General features: G+C 43.0%; 1 protein-coding gene and 1 long non-coding RNA gene across 2 annotated transcripts in view; one reads left to right on the top strand and one right to left on the bottom strand.

Moving 5' to 3' along the window:
• Positions 1-2,732: 2,732 nt before the first annotated feature.
• On the bottom strand, positions 2,733-8,143 carry LOC141988131 (uncharacterized). The gene is made up of 3 exons (XR_012639667.1): positions 8,103-8,143; positions 4,915-5,046; positions 2,733-3,246 (listed from the first exon to the last, which is right to left on the bottom strand). It is a non-coding gene; the product is annotated as an uncharacterized LOC141988131 (long non-coding RNA).
• Positions 8,144-8,436: 293 nt separating this feature from the next.
• The window catches only part of PIK3R1 (phosphoinositide-3-kinase regulatory subunit 1), a 77,728-nt gene continuing 71,878 nt past the window's right edge, over positions 8,437-14,286 (top strand). Inside the window, exons 1-2 of the mRNA XM_074952657.1 lie at positions 8,437-8,556; positions 13,410-14,106. Of these exons, the coding sequence (XP_074808758.1) occupies positions 13,773-14,106 (334 nt within the window). The 5' untranslated portion in view covers positions 8,437-8,556; positions 13,410-13,772. The remainder of the gene's footprint in view (positions 8,557-13,409; positions 14,107-14,286) is intronic.

Here is a 14,286-nt window from a genome sequence, read left to right on the forward strand (position 1 = left end):
GCCAATGCCAACTGAAATTAATTTTTCCCCCCAAAAGGTTGTATATCATTTTATTATGTTTGTTTTACACTGATATTAAATTTTTTCTTAAAAACATTTTATTGTAATGCATATTATTTCATAATATAGAATTTTTATAGCAGCTACAAACAGCAGAAATACACTGCAAAAAAGGACAACTGCAGTGAGAACAGTGGTATATAAATTTATATTATGGCCCCAATTTTCAAAAGTATCCTCTATTGGTGTCTCAAAAGTAGGTGAGTAACTTTAGACATGAAAATGCTTATGTCAGAGGACATGCTTGGCTATTTTCATTTGTGCCCCCCCAAAAAAACCTACCCGTGAGGATTCTCCTGATGAGGGCACTTGTCCAATGGCTCTGGCTGCAACAGTGGGGTGGAACTAATACAACCATTGTAAGTTTCACTCTGCTACTCCTGTCGGAAAAATGTTATGTGGAGGAACAATAGAGGCACTGCTTTTGTAGTTTAGTATCATATGCGAAGGTGAGAGACACTCTTCCACTCCCTTGTGTCCATTACTATCTCAGTTTTATGAAACAACCCTGATTTTCTCAGTGCTACCATTTGGGACCTGATGGAACAATATCTGCTACGTTGTGTTGAGATTATATTCCAGCATGAGATTATGAAGTTTTGTCACTATGTAGCTTGATTTCAACATGGTGTCAAGTTGGCACAAATTCATCATTTGACAACTTTATCCCAAAGGACTAAGATTTAAAACTAACAACTCTAGTCCAGGGTAGCAGCAAAGAATCATTCTTGTCTGGTGCTTCAGCACAGGGTATTGCCCAAGCAGCGATTGAAAGTGATTAGATCCTGCATTTCTCATGAACCTTAAACTCCCATTGATTTCACAGGATAGGGCCCTAATTTCATGTTAGTTTCAAGCTACTGCTATCTCTCAAGGAATTTTATGCATGAACATTTTATGTACATACTACTGCCATGCAGAATTTGGATCATTCATATTTATATTGAAATATCTTTCCCCCCATCCAAAAATAATTCTGTTTAAGTTGGAAGATCAACCTGCTCCTAAACTTTCACCATCAACTTGAAAATATTGCATGGCAGGGCCTTGTGCTTTGCATGCTTTGAAGACATGAAGGTGCTGCCTATCTACGAGGTATATCACTATTTAAAGTGATCACTGACTGCTACGAATAATTGTTTTACGGGGAACTGGATGCCTCAGATGACTGGAGTCCATGGACTAAACCGGAGAGCCTTTACCATATGAGAGTTTACACAAAATGAGTTGCAGTTCATTTAAATCTAACTGGCAGGGTGGCATCCCAGAGCACAACCTCTCATGGACCAATGTGGTCCTGCAGGCACCTGTCCTCTTTTCCCTCCTGGTTCTCCGAGTAACTTATTCATAGCCCTGAGTACTTCAAGCAACCCCTTTTGGGGGGATCTAATTTATTATGTCTTTACAAAAGTCAGTCTCCTTTGGCCCTTTCAGGCCCACCCTTCCCTCTTGGTGCTTCCATATAACCCTTATTCCAGGGCTTCAAGTTCCCCAATTTGATGCAGTTCCTCCTGAGTCAGGGAGCTCTGCCAGTCTCACGGCAGCCCCTGGCCTCTCTAGAGAGTCTTTTCCACGAATCTCCTCCTGCCTTGGTCCCTGTTGGTTCTTCCCATTGGTTCAGGGGCCCCACAGCTCTTCTTCTTGGGGCTGTACTGTGATTCAAGATGGCTTCCCCAGGTCACCAGTCTCTTCTGGTTCTGGTTCCCATCCCAGGGACTTTCTCTCCTCACTCGATATGCCCCTGCAATTCTCTTCTCCAGGCTGTCTGCCCTCTCTCCCCTTCTGAGAATCACTGGGCAGCTGTGTTTATCATGATTATCTACCTGATTAAGACTTGGTCCCCATCCCCCATCTTGTCTGCTGCTCCCTTGAACACCTATTTCCTTAAAGAGCCCATGTCATGGAACCGGGGTTGGCTGGCCTTCCCCCCCCCACTACTCCTTAAAGAGGACACACCACCCTGTTATGTAAATCTATCTGTTTCTTGCATAGTGCCCCTCATCATAGAATCGGAATCCCCCAAGCTCAGATGTCCATATTAAAGCCCATCTCACAACTGTCACCTTTATTAATAGTCTCAAAAGACATAAATTTGATGGCTATAGACATTTAATTACATTCTCTAATTTCTAGGGGGTCCCTGTAAGACAGTTTTAACTTACACTGGGTGCATCAGTGATACAGTAGTTGTAAAAGCTTATAAGACTATTACTCATGATGTATTTGTTGTCTACACAGAACACTTTAGTCTGCAGAGCTATCTGACCTATACCTTTCGTGAACATGAAATAATCTGTACAGGATGGTGGGAAGTGTTGTAATGGAACTTCACCAACAGCAGAAGAATTACTCATATTTAATAAGAGGCAGAATCTATGTTTATATCATTTTACTTGGCTGAAAAATAAACACAGATGTCACATTTGCAGATATGTTGTTTGTAACACATTATTTTACCACTTTCTGCAATGTTGCAGCTAAGAAAACCATTAAATATTTCTCTCTGTGCGTTGTAGTGCTGGTCAAAAACATTCCACTGGCATTTTGTTTTGAACAGAAAATAGCTTTTTGACAAAATGAAATTTTTGTGAAAAATGCTTTTGTTGAAAATTTCTGGGGTTTCTAGAAAAAAATAAAAAATTCAGTGTTCGGTGGCTGAGAAATGAACCCCCCCCCCAATGTTTGGGTTTTGACATTAAACCTAAAAAATGTCAAAGAATTTTGTTGACAAAAACAAAAGAATTCATTTCAATTGACATTTTTTGCAGGAACAAAATAGTTTCCAAGCCCACTCTAGTGTTTTGTAAGTTTGCTCATCACCATAATATTGGAGCACCTTCTAGTTAATAGATTAGCACATCAAGGTCCCTAGTGAATGTAAAAAATTCTTTGGCTTTTCTCCTTTTACTGATTGTAAAAAACTGCTCATGGGGTAAGGTTTTTTTTGGGTGTATTGAGGTTGGGTAATTGCTCTAAGAGTCATTCTGAATGATTCTAAGTATTGTGGAAAAGTTTAACCAAAGAGGAAGGTGGAGCAGTATGACTGGTCAGGATTTTTGGCTCCGTCAGATGAGTGATATTCACGTGCTTTTTCTATGTGCCTGGTCAGGCCAGGGTGATCTTGGTGGATTGAGGAAAAATCTTGGGAGTTTCGGAGATATCGTCATCACAGCCATATTCTGTCGACTGCAGAACAAAAGTCTCATTATTACCTCTGTAAACATTCTTGCTTTGAATCAAACAAAGCAAGTAGGTTCTCCAAAAGCTCTCCATTTGTGATATGTAGGGACTATAAGTACATATGACTGTTATCTTACATGGAATTGTAAAGATATACAACTAGCAGCTAGCCTTTGCTCTCTTTAATATCCGTATGAGTCATAAAACTAGTCCATTCTTCACCTCTTTTACTTGCAGCATGGCTGTTACTCATGTGCCCATTCAGCTTCTTTACAGTCTATTAAGTATGGGTTTGCTTCCATGCATCTCAGTATGATAGCAAGCTTGGGCTTTTTCTTTTTATACATTCCTGTGTGATTTTTAGCATCTCCTCCATCTCTGTAGGTCATGGGTGGCAATGTACTGATGTTAAAAACACTTTTAAGCAAAGAAGCAGCTTGCTTTTCATGTTACTGTTTTGCCTTCCAAAGGCTATCCATTAAGCTTGATTCTTTGGAATACTATATGCCCTTTATCCTAGCTATGACAGGAATACATCACAGTTCACAGCCTTTAATTCTTTCTCTTCATTGAGATTTTTTTCTCCCTTCTTTCATGTTTGCAATGAACTTGGCTTGGTTTTCTGTGTTTATCCTGACTCCACATACTTCTGCTTAATCCTTTGGGGTTTTACATAAGTAACTTGGCAAAGACAATGTGAACTGTGCTGGTGTAGCCACAGGCTTACTATAGATACACACACACATGCACGGAACATGGAATAAAGAGTCTATCTTACAGTTCATACACGGACTCATCTTCAACCAGCACTTCTCAACTGCATTTAAATCTGCTGGTTGAAATCTGTCTATTCCAGAATAGTATGATATCATCTCAAGTGTCCACAGGACTCATTTAGTTGATGACAAGTGATGCAGACACTTCACCCCTCCCAAAGCACCTTCCAACAGAACTTCCCTACACACAGACACCCCTTACAATCTGCCCCAATGGGCCAAATTCATCCCCACTGCAAATCCACTGAAGTCAATGGAATTACCCGGACATGAATTGGACTTAAAATATAAAAGATTTTAAAAGCAGCAGAAGAATTTTGAAACTTCCCTGCCCCCCAAAAGTAATCTGACAGTGAATGCACAAAAGGGGTTTGTCAGGTGAAATTGAAGTGAGGGACTTGATGCTGTGGGAGATCTGGCTTCCCCATGGATTCTGTTTGGTGGATGCTACTGCCCTCATCTCAGATCTTTTAAACAAATACAACCCTGGTTTCCTTTCTCTCACCTCAGTTTTTGTTTTTTTGAATTTCCAACTTGAGATCAGGCTGAACCTCTTTCCTACAAGGAAATATGCTCCCTGGGCTAATTTCACTCAAGTACAGCACAGTAACTGCCTCTGAATATAGGGGAGAGAAATGTGCTAATCCAGTTACACTGCTGCATCGCCCTAGATAGGGCTCTTACATGCATCAGGGACTGAGGATGTCTTAGAGTCAAAGGACAAAACTCCAGGGAGCCTCTTTAAACTCCAACTCTACTTTGCTGTGACACTTTGTATAGTTCCACACTACTTGCTGATTTGATCAGTTGGGGCTCCTTTGAGGGCAGGGGGGATGGCACACCTTTTTAATTATTTATTTTTTATTTTTAAAGATGCTGGTATTCTGGCTCAACTCACCTAGTTGCTAACAGACAGCAATCACAAACCTCAAAGTGATCAGCACCAGCTCCAGAGAATGGTATGCTTAGGGTAGATGGGAGTTCCGCTGATTTATTGCACCCCCTTAGGCAGCCTTTGCCAGCCGTCCTTCTGTGGAGTCCCGATGAATGCAAGATTAAAGATGTCCTTTACAGCACACACCTCCTGTGAATGTGGCTTGCACCTTGCTAATCCAGTTTTTGTGAATTGAGTCCTCTTTTATTTCACCCTTCCCCCACTTCTGTCTTTAATTCTTTTCCCCAATTGCTTGGTTTGACAATTTTCCTTGCTTGTTATGTTACATTGTGGCTTTGCCTTTCAGTTGGTTAATGACATTTTTCAGAAGAAACTTTGGGCCTGATCAAGCAAGTCCTCCACAAATGTAACTTCCATTGAAATACATGCCCTCTTTACTTGCAGAGGGCTTGCAGGACTGGGTCATGTATTTCTTTCCAAGCAGCTGTTCAGAGGAGAAGCACCCACAAATAGAATTTTCCCCACCTGTACACCCACAGTTCAAGGCCCCAAACTGCAGAGGTTCTTGACGTCTCTTTAAATCCTTAACTGACTGACCAATGCCTGGAACTGGCTTTCCAACCAGGCCAGCCTTCTAACCCCCTTCAAAATTCATGTGGTTTCTGCCCTCAGCTACAGAAAATCCCAGAAGTAGCAGTCTGGAAAGAAGAGGGGTACCTTTCTTTTTTTTCTTTCCTCTACTTTTGCCTTTAGTCCTGCATTTTTTAACCCTTAACAAATGTGTGATGGATAGGCCTGGCAGTTCCCTCAACATCCCTCAATTTATTATATTTAATATATAAATTACAGTAATGTTTAGGCAGGTCCCTATCACGATTGGAGCCCTGTTGTGCTTGTTGATGTACACAGAAGCAGAAAACACCTGTGCTGAGATAAGTCAACCTAAAGAACTGATGAAGGAGTGGTGCTAATGGTTCAAAGGGAGTCCATTCAGTTCTCCTTGGATGCAAAGGCAGAGGTTGCAATGAGACTGGGGATTCAGAGAGGAGGAAAAAATATTAAATAGTCCACAGAACCCTAGAAGGAAATCATGGGAAAACTTGCCTCAGGAGAACATCTTTGAAAAAAAAAAAGTTTGATTTTATGTTCTAATTAAAAACTTGTGGAGTCAGATCAGTGAAAAAATGTTCCTGCTGCAAAGTACACCCTACCCTAAAACTCATTTGTTTAATATTGGGCCTATATAACAGTAGTAACTAATTTAATATTCCAAAGAGAAATGTAAAGTTTAATAATAGAGTTCAGGATTTTCCAGAGTTTTGTGATTAAAAATCCCTTGATTAAAAAGAAAAATATAGGGTCAAAAGTAAGCCAGAACTCAAAAAATATTTAGTTTCCTCCATGCCCACTATCCACTAACCTTTTAGAGAGAGTGAAAACTAATTAGACTGTACTGAAGTGAATCTGTTTTGCTCCCTACCAAAAGTGGTTACAATCAGTCGATGAACAGATTTTTTTTTCCACGAATGAACCACTGAAAACAGGGCAGTTCCATACAAAAAAATGTACTTTTGTCTTAATCATCAGGCTTCACACCATATATGTTTTTGGGCATCTGCATCATCTTATCAGCCTAAGTCTTACTGTTTCTTCTACCACATTTCAAAGATCTGACCTTTTCCCGCTTTCCAGATAGGCAAAACTCTTGTCAATGCCCTTATGTCCTGTCTTGATTACTGCAACTGCTTTTTGTCTGACCTCCTCGACACTCACATCACCTTTCTCCAATCCATACAAAGCACAGCTGCTAAAATCATCTTCTTGGCTCGTCAATCTTACAATATCCCACCCTTCTGAATCCCTCCACTGGCTCTCCCTGTTCCACCACACCAAGCTTACATTTCTTGTCCTTGCTTTCAAGATTCCACCTGTGCCTACACATCCAGCCTAGTCCCTTATCTTGTGACTCTGTCCACTCATACCCAACCCCCAATGATACGGCCTGGATTACCTGTTTGCTTCTTGCATGGCTGTCTCTGCATGATTTTCCATGCTGCTGGCCTCTATGCATTACATGTCCTTCCAGAACTGACCTGCCAAGCCACTCTCTCACTGAAATCCCTCAAGACCCACTTGCACACTGACACCCACAAGTAAATCATAACATTTGTATACATATTTATTATTTAATTTACAGACAATCAAATACCTGTTCTAGCATGATGTGTATATGCCTTAACTGCACGATCCTGTTGCTGCAACCCATGTGCTTTTGTTACACCCACTGTTGTCACATATACAATTTAGAGTGTAAATTCTTTTGGAGCAAGGACTATATCTTTTTAATCTGTACTGTGTGGAGCCTAGCATACTTTGGCACTGTAAAATGATAATTAATTATACCTGCCTAATATCTTGGCTCCCACTGCCTCCCATTTCACTGTGCTTCTTGCTTTATCCTCCCCCCCCCCCCCCCACCGCCAAACCAGGGCTGTTCACAGTAGTGACACTTAGGTCCTTCGCAGCTCTGGGTTCGCGACAGCTTAGAGCATGTACCACTGGATGGAGGTGAGCAGTGCACAAGGGTTCGTTATCATCTGTACCAGATTTTGCAGGCTAGCCTCGTTTTTTAAATAGGACTGTCCCATGGTCAAGTTTGAGGACTTGGGAAATGTCATCACATTGTGACAGGATGATGTTTTGACACAACACCATCCTGTTGCATCATGCTGTTGGGGCAGCCACCAATGAAGAGGACACTGCGTTGCAGTGGGTACCTATAATACACCCATACGGGTACAGCCAGGCCTGTCTTCTGGACACTCTCAACCCGACCCTCATGTATTACATTATTATTAAAAAACAAAACAAAACACCCAAAGAGGATCAAGATGCCGAGAAGAGGGTGATCTCTCACTGGCCCAACTCTCCTCCCCCGTTACCCTTCCTTCCCCTTTGTGCCTTGATGTCCTTTGCTGCGCTGAGTCGGATTCACAAGGCCAGTGGCCTGCCTTGGGGGCCGGGGCTGTGCGTACAGCGCCACGCACACTGCGGGGCGGCAGGTACAACAGTCACAACTCGGCTGCCCCCCCAGCCCCCTCACCTGCCACGGCCAGGAAAAGCCAGCGGGCCCCGGGGTCCCTGCGGGGTAACCGAGGGGCAGCTGCGGGCCTTGATTTCCTTCTGCTCACCCGCGGGGCGGTGGGGCAACGGAGGGCCCCAATTTCCGCCCTCTCGGGGCTGCTGGGGGTCTCCGGGCAGGCCCGGAGAGCGGCTCCAGGGGGCGGCCTCCCGCTGAAGGCGGCGCCCGGCCGGCCGGGAGAAGCCCCCGGGTGGAAGCGCGGCGGCCGCAGGACCCAGGCCGGACCCAGCAGGCGCCCGGGGCCGCGGCCAGCGCAGAGGCTGCCCGCCGCCTGACAGCGCGGCCGGGTGGGCGGCGCCCGGCCCTCGCAGCCGGAGCGGGTTGGTCGGGCGTGGGGAGGCGGGGCGCACGCCGGGTCGGGAGGGGGCACCGAGCGGAGGGGCGCTGGGGCGGCGAGCGGAGCTGCGGGAGGCGAGCGGGACGCGACGGCGGTGCCGGGTGCAGGGGCTGGAGCGGGCTCCCGGCCGCAGGGAGCGAGGGACGGCGCGGAGCCGCTGCGGACGGTAAGGGCTGTACGCGCCCGGCCCCGCCTGCCCCGGGGAAGAGCTGCCCGAGCGAGCCGGGGGCTTCGGCGCTGGGCTCGTTCCTGCACGGCCGGGGCCTCTCGGAGCGGGGGCAGGATCTGAGCCCCGCGCGCCGGGGGTGGTGGCAGGCAGGCAGGCAGGCAGGGCAGGAAGCGCTGCCCCGTGCTGCAGGCAGCCTGCGTCCCCGCGGCGGGGGGCGTTGGGCTGTTAAAAACCTAGCTTAGCCCGTAGTTAGTCCTGCCCGTGGCCGAGATGGCGAGAGACAGCGCTCCGGGTTTGCCCTGTGCAGCCAGCCAGGCTCTTTGCAGGAGCCGCTTTCCCCTTTGTGTGCAGCGTCTTGTGCAGTTGCTGCGGGAGCCAGCTCCCCTGTTAGACCGCGCCGCGACCCGCACCGGGGCTTGGGGAAGGGAGAGAGGCTCGCAGGACGCTCCCAACTTTTAAACTTCAGCGTTTATTAACTTCTTGTCAGGAACCAAAGCAGGCATGGTGTCCCCAAGCTGTAGTAACGATTCTTTTTTAATAAAGGAATTGGCTGACTTAGCAAACCAAAGAGTGGACGGCATTTCCTACTTCAATTATATGTGTGGTGTATGAGCGTAGCAAGATGTTAGATCTTTATATTGTTGAAAAGCTTTCATAGCATTGCAACTTTAGATTTAAATGTCAGCATTCAATCTCTTGTTCATAGTCACTATGAGCAATCCTTACAACTTCACATGAAAAACTGCCCCGTTGGTTTATTTTCATTAGAACTTAGAGATATATGTACATAATGCATTTATTCCTGCTTTTTTTTTTAATGGACTGTGTTTAGAAACTTTTTAAAAATAAATTAATATTTACTTGCATTTATGTTGGGAGATTTATGGAAAGAACTATGCTTTGCCTTTCTTTCCCTGTGATCTCTGAAAACTTTCCCCATATATTTAAAAAACAAAACAAAAAAACCCTTTCAGAGTTACTTAGTAATATAACTAATGTCTTCCAATTTGGCAAGTTTATGTACAGATTTCTACAACAAACTTTTTTCATTGGAGATATTTAGCAGCTTGGTATGGGAATGTTTTATACTACTTTTGAGAAACTGCATTGCTTTCTGAATCTTAATGATGGTATTTGAAGGAAGAATAGCTTTTGTTAAGTGTATTGCAACTTTCCTGTCTGGGTTTGTAGAAACAATCTAATGGTTCAAGGATTCTGGTCCATAAGTGAGAGGAAGAAGTACACTTGGTTGCCAAATCCCTGCCTCCAAGCAATGGATTGGCTGTACTTGCAGTATGTTGTGTTGACAATTGTTAGTTTGTCCCCCAATCCTACACCTGTGGGGACAGAATTCTGTCCCTCTGACTGATGGAAAGCTGATTTCCTTGCAGAAGTGATTTCAGTCTATGGGTGACCTCTTAACTGCCTGTCAGAGGAGGATTCCAGAGGGGATTACTTATCCTTCCTCTTAATAGGATGGAAAGACACTTAGGTCTGGCTGCAATATGAATTTTTTTTTTTTGTATTTTTACCAATTTAAGATGCTGTCATTTATCTCCAGCATGGCCTTGCAGTCAGTGTATATATAATATTTTATGGAATGTCTGCTTAAGTTTCAGAATGGCATTTTTTGCAGGAATCTGGGATTGATCAGTGTAGTTTGTCTGTGTAAAAATATTTGAATTAATTCAGTGCAGGAAACCACAGATGCTTAAACTGCTTCATCTAAGGATAAGGCATTATAAATGGTGTGATAAATCATATACAATACATTTTATGATATTTCATTGGTTTATTATATTAATTTTCTTTTCTTTAGCAAAATAACATCCAAACAAGCTACTTATCTATCTTATTTTTATTTAGAGAATGGTAGCATCACACTTTCATTGTAGCGATAACTGAAATTTGAATTGCACCTTGTAGACACCTAGTGGGGAGAAGTTAGTCAAGCAAATATCCATTGTTGAACTTCTATTTCAGTTCTTTCAGTGCATTGCACTGCATCTCTAAATTTGTTGATCTGGTCTGCTGACAAAGCTCATGTGATAATTAAAGAAGGAAAGTTTCTATGCTAGGCAGATTTTTCTAGGAATTTTCTTTTTCCCCCACAGTGGATTAGGGAATCTCTGGAAAGAAAGGTCAGATGAATGCATGTATGATAGGAACAATTGTATCTTGTGTGTAGTCTATTGGGGGCGGGGAGGGGGTGGATTTTTGTTACTCTGATGATATAGAAGTATTTTGTGGATACATGTGAACATGAGCAAATTGAAGCAAGTCTCCCTCCAGCCTGGCAACGACTGAAAGCAGCATTTATTCATGGGGGTGGAAGGCAGATACATTTTCCTTTTTAGTTAGTCAACAGAGGAATGCTGCTGTGGGAGGAAATGCTTTGGTACCACAGGTGTGGGTGCCAGAACATTATTTTTTGGATACGGGGGAAAATACTTAAAAATCTCAGTGGGGGATGATGTGTAGGAACCTCTAGCAATCTAGTGTTTAATTTTAAGTAAGTGGTGTTAGCACAAGGCATATCGTAGTGGAATTCTGCCCAGAATTAAGGATTGATAAGGTTACAAGTACTCCTATCTCCTCAGGATCAAGCCCTTAGGCTGCAAATAGAACAAATTAGCATTTGGTATGTTTACAATCCTCCTTCTACCCCATTGTGCACTACTCCACTCCGTCTGCCACCTGGCTATTCATTCATATTTCCTCCCTAAATATAGCAATGTTTCTTGCCAATGGTATGCCTCCTCTCCCCCCCCCCACCCCCCGCATTTTAAACTCCCCTAGCTGAATAATAATTAAGGCAGTCTCTTAGCTATTTATTTTTAACTCAAATATCTGAAGATAGAGACAATATAACTCCATTTGGAATAACATCTTAACAGGACAAAATAAAGAACTGGTGACACGGTTGATTTTTCTAAAGAGAGCGTTGCCATACAGCTAAACTAATATCTAAGACTGTCATTTATTGCTGTTTTTTAAACTCTTTAACCACATTTGCCCATCAGTGTATAAAGACTGACTGGGCTTTGTGAGGAACTTTGGTAGCAGGACAAAATGGCTGCTGTCCCCTCACCCAAAATTGACAGGCAGGCCTGATGTTGTGGTCTAACCTTGCAGAAACCGTTATTCCTGGTAGACACCACCTCTACTCCAGCATACTATCTGCAACTTCTATGTCATTGTTTGGGCCACTAGTTGTGTGCAAGCGTGGCTTCAATAATTCCTTCCTGGTCCAACTGCAATGGTGTGCCAGGTGCCATTATAGCAGCCAGAAATTAGCCAGGAGCAAGGATTTTATGCCCCCCCCCCTTGGTAGCTGTGATGGAGGGTGATGCAGCAGCCCCTATGGCAGTGCTGTGTCTCTTGAGGATTCTACTATTCAGGATGAATCCAGCAGTGCCCAGTTAAACTGGGCTTAGGGCAGCTTCATGCTACCTGAGCAGTGCAAAATTTTTCTAACATACCAGTGAATCGGGCCCTTTGTTCTCACATTGTTCTTTTTGATATGGGACTATTCAGTCTGGATTTTTTCTACTACATTAAACTAGTTTATGAACATTTCTTACACTTGCACAGCACTTCAATATACAGTAAAATTATTGCCTACTCATATTACATAACTCTTAAGACTTTTATTCTGATGCATTTTAAAAGTTTTTCAGTGTGACACTAAATAGTTCGCACTCTTTGGTATCCCAGCACAGCAGTTTGGTATCCCAACACAGGTATCCTGATGGTTGGACGTAAGTAGATGCAAAGGAATAACAATTCAAATAATACAGTTTAAAAGGATTCTGTTGTTCTGTATATCTTTGTTACTATATATTAAAAGGTTATTTTCAACAGTGTTTTTACTCACTGCTTTCTAGTTAGACTTGATTGAACTTTCAGACCTATAGTTTCTTGTGTTAAGTAACTTAAGCACCCACTCTCTCAACCCTGCTCAACTGCTCCTTCTTAGGTGGTCTGGGTGTGTCATTTTCAGTTGCTGAGTAACATACTTTACCACTAGAAAAACAAATTAGAAATTGAGGGGGAAGACCCTCACCTAACCAAAAATATAACATAGCATAATTTAAGAAAATTTTGAGAGAGGGCAGGATGACTTCTGACTTCTGTTGCACAGAGCATGAAAATTAAAGGAAACCGTGCTAAAAGGGCCCAAACAATCTGTTGGAGGGGGAGGGAGGCTTAGTAAAAGTAGCATCATTCGCCCCTCCCCCCCCTTTCTCAAACAGCAAGTAAGCTCCTCTATGCAAGCATGTATGGAGGTCCCTGGGCTTACAGGAAAACAATTGTGCACATCCTCATTCTCTGGTAAAACTTCAGGGGAATACCCTTGATGTGAATTCTGACCATGTCATCACTAATTCTAGTGGGTTCCCATTCTGTCCTGACATATCTCCTGTGAAGAAAGGTTAGGGCCATGTGCTAGCAGAAAGGCATTAGATGGAGTCCTGCTGTGAGGTTAGACAGCTGAGTGTGCTGAGGGAAGAAGTATGGAGCAGCTAGCCCTCTGCAGGTGCCCCGATATCCATAGTGTATGCCATGTGTCTTGAGACATGGTGGTTCAGAGGGAAATACCTCCTATTTGACTGAAGGATTTAAATTGGTCTCTTCTGACCAGATAAGACTTTGGAAAATTAGCATGTGTAAATGGCCATAGTTTTGGTGTGACTTTGACCCTCTTTTCAGCCTTTCCATGGGAATGTATGACCTCTCCCATGCTTTCAGAAGTATGTCTTGCATATAACTTAAATGTAACATAGCTGAAGTCTTGCAAACTTAATGAAGTCTGAAACAATGTCATGAATCTTTTTTTCTTTTTCTAGATACAGCATGTGCACGGAGCTCAATAATGGATGTTCTATGGCAAGTACATCAGAAGAAGGTGTAACAGGCTGTAAAATTCAGCTAAACTTGAATTCTTGGTCCCAGGAGTGCCAGGAAACTCAGAAAAGGAATTAATTGGAAGAATATTGATCTAGACTTGAAGTGGAACACATCAGCAACATAATACCAGATCCTGGTGCTTTTTGAATCTTTGGAGGATTGTATTCTTTAGGAATTGCTATTGACATTTTAACTATCCCATTTAGTACATTTTTAATCTGTTTGTACATAAAGATTAATCTGGACAACTTGAGTTTTGTTATTGTTTAATTACATTATTGAATGTTAAAATATTTGCCAAGATGAGTGCAGAAGGATACCAGTACAGAGCTTTATATGACTACAAAAAAGAGCGAGACGAAGACATTGACTTGCACTTAGGGGATATATTAACTGTGAATAAAGGTACCTTAGTAGCACTTGGATTTAGTGAAGGGGAAGAAGCGAAGCCTGAGGAAATTGGTTGGTTGAACGGCTGTAATGAAACCACAGGGGAGAGGGGGGATTTTCCAGGAACTTACGTAGAATATATTGGAAGAAAAAAAATATCTCCCCCGACTCCGAAGCCTCGTCCTCCTCGACCCCTTCCTGTAGCACCAAGTTCTGCAAAAGTTGAAGCAGACAGTGAGCAGCAAGGTTAGTGCTGTTAGTTCAATAATTGTTTTTCTTGTGACATTTTTTCTCTTACTAGATTTCTCTCTGTTTCACAGTTTTTCATTTAAATATGTTTGTGTATAGGACAAAACTGTAGTCAGCAATTTATAGAAATCCTATAAAGATTTCATATGGAGAATGAGCAGAAAAAGCTGATGGCAG

The sequence above is a fragment of the Natator depressus genome, chromosome 5 (assembly GCF_965152275.1).
Source record: "Natator depressus isolate rNatDep1 chromosome 5, rNatDep2.hap1, whole genome shotgun sequence".
Taxonomy (NCBI): domain Eukaryota; kingdom Metazoa; phylum Chordata; order Testudines; family Cheloniidae; genus Natator; species Natator depressus.